Source organism: Hipposideros armiger, unplaced genomic scaffold, assembly GCF_001890085.2.
Source record: "Hipposideros armiger isolate ML-2016 unplaced genomic scaffold, ASM189008v1 scaffold_548, whole genome shotgun sequence".
Classification (NCBI taxonomy): domain Eukaryota; kingdom Metazoa; phylum Chordata; class Mammalia; order Chiroptera; family Hipposideridae; genus Hipposideros; species Hipposideros armiger.
This window is the reverse complement of record NW_017731898.1, coordinates 748,978-763,788: the sequence shown is the minus strand read 5'-3', so window position 1 is coordinate 763,788 and position 14,811 is coordinate 748,978. Positions and strand designations below refer to the sequence as shown.

Below are 14,811 nucleotides of genomic sequence, written 5' to 3'. Positions count from 1 at the left end.
TGTGCTTTATATCTTTGGAACGTTCTGAGCTCTGGGTTAAGACTTTACATAGTTTTCTCCTTTAACATTTATACAAATAAATTGGGGTGAGAAGAACCAGACTTACTTTTACGAGAAACATCTTTGTCTGGAAAAGTGTGCACTTCATGAAGGTTGAGAACCCCATGGCCAGGACCCCAGGCAATGAAATGTCACTATATTGCTTTCCATCATGATACAAGGGGGGGAGGGGTAAGGGTAGGGGGGGCGCTCTTGATAAAGGTGGAGAGAACGAAAAAAGAAGGAAGCAGGAAGCAGGGAGGAGAAGGAGAGGAAGAGGAAGAAAGAGGAGGAGGAGGAGGAGAAATGGAGAGAGGAGAGAGAAATCAGCAATTAGAGCTGGATCTAGGTGGGTGGGTAGGTACAAGAGCCATTGAAATTCTCCCACGTTGTAGTAGAGGAAGGACATTTTAAGAATGCTGGTGCCTGCTGGTTACATTTAAAGGTATTTATGTTACTACAGTGGAAGCCCCTCCTCTACTTTCTTTCTAAATCTTTAGTCAAGATCTCCACATTCAGGAAGCCTGAGTAGTGTTGGGTGTGGGAGTGGGGGGATGGGGGGGGGTTAAATAAAAGTGTTGCCTTTTGGATCTAATTGGTGTGGAAGAGAGACATCTAGCCCAAAACAGGGGCCTGGAAACAGATATAAATCCTCCATCCCCCTCCCCCCACCTCCCACCCCCACTCCTTGAGATTGGCATTAATTTTGGGCCTTCCACTGGATATAGAGTGATTTAAAGTTTGAGCCCATTTCATCTGAATTTCAAGGAGCAGGAGCCCTCCCTTGAACTCTGGTTTACATTTAACATTTTGTAAGGAAGGTGTTTTAATCCTTATATATACACGAGTATAAAGCCCCAAACTAGCGGAATGATCTAATTTATTTTTCTCTCCTAACATTTCCTCTTTTCCCCTCAGCACCCCCACCCCAACCATCCAAGATACAGTATCTCCTTCCAGTTCAAAGATGATAAAATGGAGCCTCTCTTGGATGGGCATGTGACCTTGAGGAACAGATTTACTCTTCCCAACCCCACTCTCTTGTTTGGCCCCACTCTCTCTGACTAAGGGCTTACACATGTGAGACAGCTGCTTAGACTAAAGAGGAAGGATCTGGCCAGATAAAAGACAGAAATTAACTGGGATACATGACTGAACTGTGACCTCATTAACACTCTGCCTTAACCGAGTTAACTGCTGCAGAATCCCCAAGGTACAATAGGCCTGCCAAGCCAATTTGCTTGTTGTCCCCCCTACTAATTAGATTAACTAATTACTGCAATTTAAATTTTTTCTTGTTAATTCCCCATACTTGAAACAACCAATTGCCTGCCATTTTCCCATCATTGTACGTCGATAATTTCCTTCAAGTACTGACTTAAAATACATCTCCAGGAAGACCCTCTTGACTGAACCCCTTCGTCAATATTAATGTCATGTAAAGAAGCATGTATCCTATATTCTCTAGTTGTTTCATGTGTATGTTCTACTAAGTTATAAGCTCCACAAAAATAGACACCATTACTTCTAAGTTTCTACCTCCGAACCAATTAGTATAAGGCTGTACACATTGGTGAGTTTTCAATCAACATTTGATTAGAAGAATAAAAATTGAGTCTTAAAGACAAGTAGGCATCTGCCTAGATTTATACAAATATGAATTCAGTAGTCGAATCCGGAAGGACTGTCTGCATAAGAGAGCTTTGCCACCACCTCTGGCCTCCTCCGCCTCCACCCTGTGCATCTCCCTGAGCCCTGGAAGTATCTGTGTTACCTACATCATATCCCTTTTTTCCCTACTGGGAAATCCTCTTTCTGTGCTCTGAATAATATTAAAAATAACTCTTCTAGCCCTTCCTCCTCCTTCCAGCTGCCCAAAGAAGCCGGCTGGCAACCTTCCTTGTTCACCTCTACACCCACGCCAGAACCAGGCACGTGACTCCAGCTTAACTCCTGACTCCCAATTCCTCAGGTTACCAAGAGCTATTTCAGGCAATGAAGGCCACATAGTCCCCTCCTCCTCATCCTCGAGGCCATATCCTAGCTTAGCCCTTCCTGGAAGGTCTATCATACCCTTCCTGGAAGGTCTATCATACCCAATAGCCAAGTCAGCATGTCCCAACACCCATATCCATCTGACCCCCAGCTACCTTTGGTTTCTACTACTTCAGCCTCATTTTTTTCTCCTTCTTTTTCTTCTTCTCCTTCTCTTCCTCCTCCTCCTCCTCCTCCTTCTTCTTCTTCCTCTTTCTTCATCTTCATCATCAAATATTAAGTGCCTGTTCCCACGTGGTGCTCTGCTAGAGCTACAAAAATAATTGCATGTATATCCTGGCTTTCAGAGCTCAAAATCCTTTTTTAATAGAAAAACAAACAAACAAAACAATGTACAGTCCTGTGTTGAAAAAAAGACAAGGAATTTAAAATCCATTCTGAACTGTTGGATACTTGTACATATGTCAAAGATATAAGGTGAAATGAACAAAAGGGTGCAATTTAAACGTGATTGTGACAGTGTAAACTAAGTTTATGTAAGTGTTAAGGAGACCTAACAAAAGGGAAAGAACCTGTTAACCAGGGAAGACTCCCTGGAAGAGGTAGGTTTTAAGTAACATTGTAAATTTTATTTTCAATATGGTGAAAAATCAAAACATTATTAAAGTATATAGTGATTGGTAAATTTCCCTCTTGTACCTCATTTTCTGTTCCCCAGTTTCTCTCTCCAGGAAAAAGCCCTGGTACCAGTGTCTTGTGTATTTTTCCAGAGGGAATCAAGATATTGAAAGCAATGAGGAGGCATAGATTGTTGGAGAGCAAGGGAGGGCATTTATATCTATGTCTTGACAGGGGGCCAACGTGCTACATTTCTTCCTAAACCTGTTCCCTTGTTAAAATACACTTATTGAGTTGCTGAGCTCTGAACAGGACTCTGAATGACCTTTGATAAATTGTACCAATTTTTCAATATTCACTTTTCTTCCCTCTTTTTCCCTTTCTGGGCTGGGACGCCCTCCATCCAGATCTTCCCTGATTGGCTGCTCTCAATGGAGGAGGGGGAAGCACCCCCACCCCTTTCTGGGGAGAAACCGTTGAGCCTTTTAAAAGGTAGCAGTCAACCTACCACCCTAACCTGGCAGTAGAGTAATTAGGGAGTGGAAGAGTGCCCCTTCTGTTGGCCTTGGAGGTCTTCAGCTGCCAGCTGTCTCGTCCTCTTTGTAGGGGTTTTTCTGCAGCAGGAAAGTCCTTAGGTTTTTCTCTATGAAGCCTGGGCACTTTTGCTATTTCCTTGCTACCCAACTCATATCACCGCCTGTGGAGATAGGTGCCTTCCCTCCTTCTGAGGCTACTGACATATATAATCCCCAGATCTCCACGCGCGTTTCCCCAAGTCGCGGTGGGGGGTGGGGGATTTGGGGATGTATAATAGCTGACGGGAGGAGTTAGCTCCGGCGGAGGCATTGTGGGCTGGGTGAGATCGGGACAGCCATTTGGCCCTCAGCTTGGGAGGTACCGCAGCGCCAAGGCCCGAGCTGACACTAGAGTCTTTTGAGGGGATCCCGGGGCCGTCACACTGGAGCGAAGAGCACAACGCGGCAGGCCTGGGAAGCCCGGAAACCAGCGCGCGAAGTGCGGGAGCCGGGGCCGCTCCGGCTGCCAGGGCAGGGCGGAGGGCGCCGCGGCCCGGGGCGGCGCTGCAAGGACCCTGCGGCCGGGCCCAGGACCGCCGCCAGGGAGCGCTGCGGGCTCCCGCTCGCCCGCCCCCCGGTAGGCGGGGCCGCGCTCTCCCCGCAGCCGCCGCCGCAGCCGCCGCCTGGGCCGCCCGGTGTACCCGGTGGAGCCGCTGCCGCCGCCGCCGGGAGCTCGATGCGGACGGAGCCCGGGCCGGGCCATGGGGATCCTCAGCATCACGGACCAGGTCAGCCCTCCTGCCTTTTCCCGCTTCCTCCCTCCAGGGCCGGTCACCGCCGCCACGCGAGCCCGGGGATGTGCGGCCTAGGCTGGGCCCGAGCCCGGGGCTCCCGCCCCGCCCCATGCCGCGCTCCCCTCAACCGAGCCTGTGTCCTTGGGGTCCTGGCGACCGGCGGAGACATCGCAGGAGCCCCCTGCAGCCAGGACCCCAGAACGGAGCCCTTCTAGCGATGCCCCCCCCCGACGCCTGGTGTCCCCCCGCACCCCCCCTCCTGGGTTCCGCTCCGGCTCGTTCCCTGAACGCTGGCTCTCCCTGCAGCCGCCCTTGGTCCAGGCCATCTTTAGCCGAGATGTGGAGGAAGTGCGTTCCCTCCTCTCGCAGAAGGAGAACATCAATGTGCTGGTGAGTTGAGATCAGGGAGGATGGCGAGCCCGTAATCTGGGCCCTGGTGTTCTGGACCCCTCCCCACCAGTGGGGCGGCTCCGAGTCTCCTTGGTTCGGATGAGGCCGTAGCTCTTTCCACCCCGGGATGGGCACCTGTTCTACCTCTAGGGATGGGGAGCAGGTCAGGCCCGGAGCACAGATCAGCGAGGCTGAGGATGCCCAGGAACGGTGTTCTCTTCTGAACCAACAGTGTCTGCAGCTACCCCTCCCCTCTCGAAAGGAGGAGACTGCTTCGCGGGCCCCTTGGCCCTGATCCCCTGACTCCACCCTCCCTAGGCTCTTTCAGTGACCCAGGATTGGGATTTAGGAGGCTGCAGAACCAATGGGAAGAGGTTGTGGGGAGAAGCCAGGGGCTCCAAGACTTGGGCTGGGGTCCTCCTCAGTTCACCCCCACAGCCGCTCCTCTTTTTCACCTTACCAGGACCAAGAGAGGCGAACCCCACTGCATGCTGCTGCCTACATAGGCGATGTCCCCATCCTCCAGTTGCTACTGATGTCAGGTGAAAGTGGGGAGCTGGAAGGTGTGGCACCTAGGGAGGGGACCTGAGGGAAAGAGCCTCTTTTTTCATATCCAAAGATTGTTCTCTGGTCCAGGCGCTTGGTCCAGGCGAGGCTACAGCTCCATCCCAATTCCCTGGCCTGATTACTGGCTTCCTTCTCAACCTCTTTCCACCTCCCCTCAAAAGAGGAAATTGTATCCCCACAGGTGCTAATGTCAACGCTAAGGACACACTGTGGCTGACCCCTCTTCATCGTGCTGCTGCCTCCCGAAATGAGGTACAGGTCTCCCACCTCTTTTCACCCTTCTGAAGATGATGAGGTGGTTAAAGGTGAAGGTTAGGGGTTGGAGAGCCTCATTCCTCTGCCTTACAAGCTGTTCTACCCCGGGGAGGGAGAAGACCAGCCTTTGTCCCGTCCCTCCTATCCCTAGAACTGGCTGGTAAGGGGGGACTGAGTGTTGCCAGCTAATGTGACGTCAGGGGAGAGCTTAACACTGGGCTGGCAGACTGCAGGGGGCCCTGCTGCCAGGCCTGAGTGACTCATCCCTCCCTTGGGGGGCCACCTTGGAGTCTGATCCCCCTCTGGGCACTGAGATTTTTTTTCTTGTCTTGGAGGGACATGGGTAGTGATCTGTTGCATCCCTGCACCTCAAGCAGCATGAAATTTGACAGCACAGGGTTCCAACATGTCTCATCAGTTGGGTCCATCAATCCCGAAGAGTGGGGAAAGTAGACCCCCCCCCCTTGGTTAGACAGCCACTTCCCTGGCTCCAGCCACCAGGGAAGGGGTGGGACTGAGGCCAGTGGGAATGGGGTAAGTGGTGATTAGGAGGGCCATTTTAGCCTGGGTTTTGGAGAGGAGCCATTATCTGTTTTCTTACCTTAGGTAATGGAAATGATCTTGATGCCTATGGAAGGGCTGAAGGAAGGTGTTAGGGGCATTAATGTCGCAGGATTATATATCTCTCCTAGAAGCAGTAGGGGTTTGGGATCCTCTACATGCATGGATTTGCTTGGTAGTGACTGTGTGTGTGGGTGAAGATTTTCAGGGTCTGGGTTGGGGATGATACTAGGTGGCTTGAGGAAGAGAAGGGATCCATGATTTCCTCAGCTAAGTGGGAAGATTTTAAGCTCTAAAAAGATCCAGAAGATGGGAAGTAGGTATTGAGAGGCTAGATATGTTGGAAAACTGAGAAAAGACCATGTTGGGGGAGGGGGGAAATGGGGCCACATGTGCCATGCTGACCTTGTTCTTCCTTCCATTTCTTATGTTTTACCTCCTCCCCCTCTGTCATCTCTCTTATCCCCCGCCCCTCAACAGAAGGTGCTGGGTCTGCTGCTGGCACATTCAGCAGATGTGAATGCCCGGGACAAGCTGTGGCAGACACCATTGCATGTGGCTGCCGCCAACCGGGCCACCAAGTGTGCTGAGGCTCTGGCACCCCTGTTGAGCAGCCTCAATGTGGCTGACAGGAGTGGGCGCAGTGCCCTGCACCACGCAGTGCATAGTGGGCATTTAGAGGTGAGGACCTCTCCCAGTCCATGCCTAGCCTCCCTTTCCTTCCTGTTCACCTTCCCTGGCTCTGGGCCATCAGGCCTCAGGAGGAGCACTGAATGAATGGTCAGGTTGGGTTGGAATTCTTGACTTGGACTTCAAGAGGGTGATAAACTTTCTGGAGTTGTATGGAAAATGTTGGTATACATGCCTTTTTCTGAAGCAAGAGCCATGTCTTTCAACACATTTTCAAAGACTTTTCAAAAGGGTTTAAGAACCCGATCACCTGAAGAGACTCCTTTGAGTTTTTCTCAGACTTCCAAGTCTGTGTGGGATCTCCTTAGTGCCTGCTTCCTCTGTTCCCTCTAGTTCCCCAGATTATTCTGCTCAAGAACAACGACATTAGGCTGCCTCAGCCTTTTCAGGAGCTGAGGCCTCTCTGCTCTTAGGTACATTGAGGCCATGAACCTGGCTTTGAACCGGTGTCTTTCATATCCTGATACAGACGGTGAACCTGCTCCTCAACAAAGGAGCCAGCCTGAATGTCTGTGACAAAAAGGAGCGGCAGCCTCTGCACTGGGCAGCTTTCCTAGGTGAGAAAGGATTCACAGGAAGAGCAGAAATTTGACATTTAGGATTCCTAGGGCAGGGAGAGGAGGTTGCAGCCATCAGAGAGAGGCACTCAGGGCCTTAGAGTTCACCCTTTTTGAGAGCATCCTCTCTCTTCCCAGGGCATTTGGAGGTCCTGAAACTGCTGGTGGCACGGGGAGCAGACCTTGGCTGCAAAGACCGCAAGGGCTATGGGCTGCTCCATACAGCTGCTGCCAGTGGCCAGATTGAAGTGGTGAAGTACCTGCTCCGGATGGGGGCTGAGGTCAGGGTGCTGAGCACGGGGGCTGAGGGCTAAGGGCAGGGAGTTGGAGGTCAGAATCTGTTATGGAGATGCGAAGGTGTGGTTTGGAGGAGGCATGGAATATGTGGAAAGAGGGTCTGAATAATACCTTAAGTAGTGCCTTCAGTCGTTTGGGTCAAGAACCTGAGGGGACTGAGGCAGTCATTGGATCTCTGGGATTCTTTAGGCTGTCTCTTTAAACTTATACCTCCCTTACCCACTTACCCTCACCCCTGGAAATCCAGATTGATGAGCCCAACGCTTTTGGAAACACAGCTTTGCACATCGCCTGCTACCTGGGCCAGGATGCTGTGGCTATTGAGCTGGTGAATGCAGGAGCCAATGTCAACCAGCCGAATGACAAGGGTTTCACGCCACTACATGTGGCTGCAGTCTCCACCAATGGCGCGCTCTGCTTGGAGCTGTTGGTCAATAACGGGGCTGATGTCAACTACCAGGTGCCTAAAGGGGATGTGGCTGAGACTAGTGGGGAGAGGAACCTGGCCCCAGGGTCCTGACTGTATCTTCCCTTTGGGATACCTCTCTGGGGGAATTGTCCACTTGCCTCCTGGGTTGATCAGACCTTGCCAGGGACCTGGGAGAGTGTGGGCTGAGAAGATATCCATATGACCACACTGTCCTCAGAGATGTGTCCTTTGTAAGGGGGAACAGGATATTCTCTGTGCTGTGCACTAACAACAACAACAAACCTGCCATGTTTCCACAGAGCAAAGAAGGGAAAAGTCCTCTGCACATGGCTGCCATCCATGGCCGTTTTACCCGCTCCCAGATCCTCATTCAGAATGGTATGGACTCAGGAGACTGTGCTCCCTTCTCCTCCTCCTTTCTCACATCTAGAAACCCCTTTCCTTCCGTATTACACCATCCATTCCATCTTCCAGTCAGGATGGGCACTTGGAGCTCTGAGCTAGGCACCTGTGGAAATGGCCCCGCGTAGTCTGCTCCATCCCCTAAGGCTTGTAAACACGATAACACATGTGGAATGCTTAGCCTGGCACCTGGCACATACTAAGCACCCAAGTGGTAACTAACTACTGTGATTGGTCTGAAGCCTAAGGTTTGTCTGAGTTTGTGTATGTGCATTCCCCTCACAGGCAGCGAGATTGATTGTGCTGATAAATTTGGGAATACGCCACTGCATGTGGCCGCTCGCTACGGACATGAGCTACTCATCAGCACCCTCATGACCAATGGCGCAGATACCGCCCGGTAAGTCAGGGCTCCTGGCCCCACTTCTAGGCTGCCTCAGATCTGTACAGATTGCTCACATCAAACATGGAGGCACAAAGAAGCTTGCCAAAGGGAAGCTCACGATCTTCTAGGCTGGTGGTGGGCCACAGAAAAGAGGTCTATAACTGGTCCCTCCTTGACCCAAGGACTGAGTCCCAGCTTCTCCCCAGGCGCGGCATCCATGACATGTTCCCCCTGCACTTAGCTGTTCTCTTTGGATTCTCTGACTGTTGTCGTAAGCTTCTTTCCTCAGGTATGTGCTAGCTGGTTGGGGGTTGAGCAGGTGTGCAGGGGAGCAGAGGCCTTTCCCCTCTCTGCTCAGTGCCCTCAGATGAGATCTGTGGCTGTTCTGGCCCTGCAGGTCAGCTGTACAGCATTGTATCTTCTCTCAGCAATGAGCATGTGCTTTCAGCTGGGTTTGACATCAATACGCCTGATAACCTTGGCCGTACTTGTCTTCATGCTGCTGCTTCTGGAGGGTGAGTTCTCTTCCCTCTCTCCCAGGCCATGAGAAGAGAGCTGGGCCCTTCCTTTCCTGCCCAGATCTGTCCCCTTCTCACAGTAAGAGCAGTCACAGCAGAAAGGGCTGTCTAGTTCCATCCTTCCTTAGCCCCTCCCTGCACCTGTGGCTTCTCTTGAGGTTCTCACTCTCTTAACCCTCGTCTTCCTTCCTTTTAGGAATGTTGAATGTCTTAATTTGCTGTTGAGCAGTGGAGCTGACTTGAGGAGAAGAGATAAATTTGGAAGGTGTGTTAATGTGCGGGGATATACATAGGGATTGTCTGATTAGAGAGACAAGTGAGCGCGAGGGGTGGGGAGTTGGAGTCTTAAGTGAAGAGAGTATTACAAAGCAGCTTTTGGCTGCACTTCTGGGTGCATTTGGATCTGTCTGTGATTCTTCTACCCACCCTCCCCTACTTCTCCACAGGACCCCCCTGCACTATGCAGCCGCCAACGGCAGCTACCAGTGTGCTGTCACACTGGTAACTGCTGGGGCAGGCGTCAATGAGGCCGACTGTAAAGGCTGCTCTCCCCTCCACTACGCCGCCGCCTCCGACACCTACAGGAGGTGAGGCTCCCGCTTGGCCCTCTCAACCCCACTCACCTCCCTGAGCCTCCCCCTGACTTCTTCACTCTCCCTCCCACAGAGCGGAACCCCACTCATCTTCCAGCCACGATGCTGAAGAGGACGAGCCACTGAAGGAGTCCCACAGAAAGGAGGCCTTCTTGTGAGTAGCTGAGAAGAACCCCTGGGTTGCGCTTTCCCAGCAGTGCCAACTCTGGTCCTATTCTTCTCCCACCCACTGTGAAACCCACTACCACACTGCTGCTGCTGTGCTGTCAGGCAGCCAGCAGTGTGTTTGGAACACTCTTTAGTTTAGTCCTGGACTAAGCATTGTGGGCAAAGACAAAAGGATAAGACATAGTTCCTCCCCTTAAGGAATGGATGGTCTTGAGAGGATCAGAAAAACCAAACACAAAATCATTTGTTTATTCCACAAGCATGAGTTGATTACTTATTAGATACCAAGTACTATGTTAGGTACTAAGGATAAAGGATGAATTACCCCAAATTACTGCTTTTTGAAAGCTATTAACCTGTTGAGAAAGATAAATGAAAGGGCACTTATATTCTAATGTAAGATGTTGATAATGGGAGACTAGGCATGGAGTAAATGGGAACTCTGTACTATCTTCACAATTTTTCTGTAAACTAAGACTTCTAAAATAAAAGGTTTATTTTTTTTAAAAGGGTACTTAACAATCTAAGAGTCTCAGCTGTGTGACCTTTGACAAGTAACTTAACCTCTCTGTACCTCAATTTCCTCAACCATAGTAGGGATAAGACTAGTATCTACCTCATAGGATCATTATGAGAATTAAATGATTCAATGCACATGAAGCGCTTAGAACAGTCCTCGACACATAGTAAGTGCTAAGCACTGTGTTATCACTAGTACCACTACGACTAAGCTGTGAGAAGGGTGCCAAGGGAGTACCCTAGGAAGGCTGGGGAAGGCCTCACAGAGAAGAGGATACTGGGACCAAGTTTGAGATGAGTAGACTTCTACAGATGGACTGGGAGGAGAAGGCATTCAAGGCAGGGAGTCAGCGTGCCTGGAGATGAGGGGAGAGTGTCAGTCAGCAGAAGGTTGATAACTGTCACTTGAGCGCTAGGTTCTTGAAGAGAGCGTTCAAAGGATAAAGGAGGGCATTGAAGCCAGAGTGGTACAGGGGAGACCTGGAGGAGGGGTGGGTCTGGAGCTGGGGTCGCATGGGCAGGAGTTAGCCTACCTAGAGCAGAGGCTGGGTGTTGGCCAGCTAGGCCTGGAGGGGCTCCCTTGCCCCATCTCTGCCTCTCCCAGAACTGTGCCCTCTTGGACTAGGCCTGTCCCCGCCTCACAGTCTACCCCTGCCCCCAGCTGTCTGGAGTTCTTACTGGATAACGGTGCAGACCCCTCCCTGCGGGACAGGCAGGGCTACACAGCTGTGCACTATGCAGCCGCCTATGGCAACAGACAGAACCTCGAACTGGTACGTGTGGGATCTGGCCTGGGATAAGGGAGACAGGGGCAGGGCACACAGTCTACTTTTATGTTTGTGGATTCTGGAACCAACGGGTGACTGAGTCAAATGTGGTCTCTAGATCAGGGGCTCAGGGGATTACTGTGGGTGGGAAGCAGGGATAATATATCGGGAGTTCCAGAGCCTCAGCGCCTGTTGTCCTGTCCATTGCAGCTCTTAGAAATATCCTTTAACTGCCTGGAGGATGTGGAGAGCACCATTCCAGTCAGCCCTTTGCACTTAGCTGTGAGTCCCATCCATTTCCTCTTGCCTTCCTTGTTGCTACTTGCCCCAGGCCCGCACATAGGTGCACACACCTGTGACTCTGTCCTTGCCTCTGCCTTCTTGTGGGGATATGGCAAGCAGGCAGTGGTCTGGAGAAGGGATGGGCCAAGTGCAGGTTAGGGGCCTGAGGGACCTGAGAAGCTTGTGGGGAGGACCGCTGCCCAGTTTCATCATGGGCCCCAAGAGCAGAGTGGGGCAGTGTTCTGAGCTTCTGAGCTGTATCCGTTGGTTGCCTGCACCCCTCCAGGCCTACAACGGTCACTGTGAAGCCCTGAAGACACTGGCCGAGACGCTGGTGAATCTGGATGTAAGGGACCACAAGGGCCGGACCGCGCTTTTCCTGGCCACTGAGCGAGGCTCCACTGAGTGTGTGGAGGTGCTTACTGCCCACGGCGCCTCTGCTCTCATCAAGGAGCGCAAGCGCAAGTGGACACCCCTGCACGCTGCTGGTTCGTATACCCTTTAGGCTGTTCCCTCCCCTTGTCACACCAGGCCTTGGAGACTGGTCCCCAATTCCTCCTGAATGGTACTGGAGTTGGGAGTAAAGTGGGGCAAGGAGGATGGAAACTTCCTGTCCTGATACGTAGCTTCCAATCCCCCTGCCCCAGGTCTTCCCCTCATCTCCACCCTTGAATCATTTAGCCTTGACCTGGCCTCTCTCCCCTGACCATGCATTGACACGGGCCCCCTTTCCTCCTAGCTGCCTCTGGCCACACTGATTCCCTGCACTTGCTGATCGACAGTGGGGAACGAGCTGACATCACAGATGTCATGGATGCCTACGGACAGTGAGTGTGGGCCAGGGACGGGGCACAGGCTTTCCCATCCCGGCCGGCCCTCACCCTTTGTCCTGCCCCCTCTGTAGAACCCCACTGATGCTGGCCATCATGAATGGCCACGTGGACTGTGTACATCTGCTGCTAGAGAAAGGATCCACAGCTGATGCTGCTGACCTCCGGGGCCGCACCGCCCTCCATCGTGGGGTGAGTGAGCTCCTGGGTGGGGTTGCTCAGAGCCAGGCCTGGACATGGGAGCACAGGACATCAGATTGTCTAGCACTTGGGCCAGGATTTTGTGCCCAGGGTCTTATTGGGCCTTACTGTGTTTGCTCCAGGATGAGTACCTGACGTCTACAGCTGATCTATCTGATTGCCTTGCTTTATAATCACATGCCCTACCCAGGCTACCGCAGGATACCCTGCCGGCCCTGTCCCTTTGCGTAATGATGCCACTACCCTGGTTTTTCTCCACCATTGCTTTTCCTAAAGCTGCCTCCTTCTCCATCCCACGGGATTCTTTCATCCCTTAGTTTTCTTTATACTCTGTCTCCCACTTCAGAGCGCCAGGACTCACTCTTGCCATCCTAACTGGCATAGAGAGTGAAGGAAGGAGATGCTGTTCCCTAACACTTAGAATCATTGCTGTAAAGACTAGGTTTGGAGCCCTCAATGTGGTTCTTACTTCTGGGCCAGCCGCAGTGACTGGTGATTGGAAAGGGAGTGGCTCCTCACCCCTACTCCCTACCCCCATATTCCCCATAGGCAGTGACTGGCTGTGAGGACTGCCTGGCTGCCCTGCTGGACCATGACGCATTTGTGCTGTGCCGAGACTTCAAGGGCCGCACACCCATTCACCTGGCCTCGGCCTGTGGCCACACCGCCGTGCTGCGGACCCTGCTGCAGGCTGCCCTTTCCACAAACCCCCTGGATGCTGGGGTGGATTACAGCGGATACTCGCCCATGCACTGGGCCTCCTACACTGGTATGGTCTGGCGCCTTTCCAGGCACAGGAATATGAACAGACTAAGGACCAGTGGGTTGAGGGAGGGACCTGGTTTGATCCGGATCTGGATGTGGAATGGAGTGTCAGGAGGTGGGCAGGACAGATGGAGGAAACCTTGTCATTTTTCTCCATCACCACTCTTCCTTGCTCATACCCAGGACATGAAGATTGTCTGGAGTTGTTACTTGAACACAGCCCATTTTCATACCTGGAAGGAAACCCCTTCACTCCTTTGCACTGTGCAGTGTAAGTCCCTTCCTACACCTCAGCCCCTCTCAAAGGTATGTGACCTGTGCTTAGCACAGGCAGTCCACTTCCCTTGCCCCTCCTGCTGAGCCGCCTTCTTCCCCCAGAATTAATAACCAAGACAGCACCACAGAGATGCTGCTGGGAGCTCTGGGTGCCAAGATTGTGAACAGCCGAGATGCCAAAGGACGGTGAGTGGTGGAAGGTGTGGGGAGAAACCAGTTGCCTCTCTGGCCTCCTCTTTCTGCCCAGGCGGAAGAGCCTTCCCGATCTCACTGCCCTGATCCCACCCCGCAGGACCCCTCTTCACGCCGCTGCCTTCGCGGACAATGTCTCTGGGCTCCGGATGCTGCTGCAGCATCAGGCCGAGGTGAACGCCACTGACCACACTGGCCGCACTGCGCTCATGACGGCGGCTGAGAACGGGCAGACCGCTGCTGTGGGTGTGTAGGGGCCGTGTGTGGAAGGGAGGAGCTCCCCTTGGGTTTTTGCAAGATGGGTCAGCCCTGCCTGTGGAGTTCAGGAAGCAGGAGGCATGTCTTTGGGTGTTTCACCTTCTGCAGATGGGATGCAAAGTGTATGCACATAGGAGGTTGGAGAGTCAGGAAGGCTGCTGCTCTGGTGGGGAGGCGTCAGTCCCTCTCTGTCCCCTTTCTCTTGTAGAATTTCTGCTGTATCGAGGGAAGGCAGACCTTACTGTGCTGGATGAGAACAAGAACACTGCCCTCCACTTGGCTTGTAGCAAGGTACTGCCTGGAGTGGTGGTGAGGAGGGCTGCATAGGGCAGGAGCTGATGAAGGAGGCTGGGGCTGGCTTGATGGGAGAGAGGACGGAAGTAGAAATCAGGATCGGCTAACCTGCCTGATGATGGGAAATCTCTTGGCCCCACCTGCCACCCTCCCCGACTCCTCTGTGGCCTGGCATGCTTCCACTTCACAAGTTTCTACTCAATTCCTCTCTCTCAGGGCCATGAGAAATGTGCCCTCATGATCCTGGCAGAAACCCAAGACCTTGGCCTTATCAATGCTACCAACAGTGCGCTGCAGATGTGAGTGCCCAGGGAAGGGGCTCCTGGCTGGGGGAGGCAGGTGGGTGAAGAAAGAGCCACCTGCGTTCCAGGGGCTCTCTGGCGCTCGCCCTAGCTACTTTGGTTGGGAGTGGAAAAGCAGCTTGGCATCCCGTTGACTTCATGCTCCCTCTCTTTCCTTTCTCCCCAGGCCACTCCATATTGCTGCCCGGAATGGTTTAGCTTCTGTGGTGCAGGCCCTGCTGAGTCGTGGGGCCACAGTGCTGGCTGTGGATGAAGAAGGTGGGTGGGGTCTGGAGCCCACCGCCTCTCCCGGGTTTGGGGTCAGGGACATTCTTGAGGAGGTGACTTCTTAAACTTGCTATAAACTGTATT

The 14,811-nt window shown here is 52.6% G+C and overlaps 1 protein-coding gene across 3 annotated transcripts in view; it reads left to right on the top strand.

Moving 5' to 3' along the window:
• Positions 1–3,510: 3,510 nt before the first annotated feature.
• The window catches only part of ANKRD52 (ankyrin repeat domain 52), a 17,263-nt gene continuing 5,962 nt past the window's right edge, over positions 3,511–14,811 (top strand). The window contains exons 1-27 of one of the 3 annotated variants that reach the window (XM_019669084.1): positions 3,511–3,955; positions 4,268–4,351; positions 4,815–4,893; positions 5,100–5,170; positions 6,215–6,415; positions 6,894–6,981; positions 7,120–7,262; positions 7,526–7,738; positions 8,008–8,086; positions 8,396–8,510; positions 8,702–8,784; positions 8,893–9,010; positions 9,210–9,278; positions 9,460–9,600; positions 9,680–9,760; positions 10,919–11,066; positions 11,271–11,342; positions 11,629–11,830; positions 12,082–12,169; positions 12,247–12,364; positions 12,923–13,142; positions 13,322–13,409; positions 13,517–13,600; positions 13,707–13,852; positions 14,073–14,155; positions 14,375–14,457; positions 14,627–14,780. In XM_019669084.1, the coding sequence (XP_019524629.1) occupies positions 3,929–3,955; positions 4,268–4,351; positions 4,815–4,893; positions 5,100–5,170; positions 6,215–6,415; positions 6,894–6,981; positions 7,120–7,262; positions 7,526–7,738; positions 8,008–8,086; positions 8,396–8,510; positions 8,702–8,784; positions 8,893–9,010; positions 9,210–9,278; positions 9,460–9,600; positions 9,680–9,760; positions 10,919–11,066; positions 11,271–11,342; positions 11,629–11,830; positions 12,082–12,169; positions 12,247–12,364; positions 12,923–13,142; positions 13,322–13,409; positions 13,517–13,600; positions 13,707–13,852; positions 14,073–14,155; positions 14,375–14,457; positions 14,627–14,780 (3,078 nt within the window). In that variant the 5' untranslated portion in view covers positions 3,511–3,928. The remainder of the gene's footprint in view (positions 3,956–4,267; positions 4,352–4,814; positions 4,894–5,099; positions 5,171–6,214; positions 6,416–6,893; positions 6,982–7,119; positions 7,263–7,525; positions 7,739–8,007; positions 8,087–8,395; positions 8,511–8,701; positions 8,785–8,892; positions 9,011–9,209; positions 9,279–9,459; positions 9,601–9,679; positions 9,761–10,918; positions 11,067–11,270; positions 11,343–11,628; positions 11,831–12,081; positions 12,170–12,246; positions 12,365–12,922; positions 13,143–13,321; positions 13,410–13,516; positions 13,601–13,706; positions 13,853–14,072; positions 14,156–14,374; positions 14,458–14,626; positions 14,781–14,811) is intronic. The other 2 variants (XM_019669081.1, XM_019669082.1) reach the window with 2 other exon arrangements.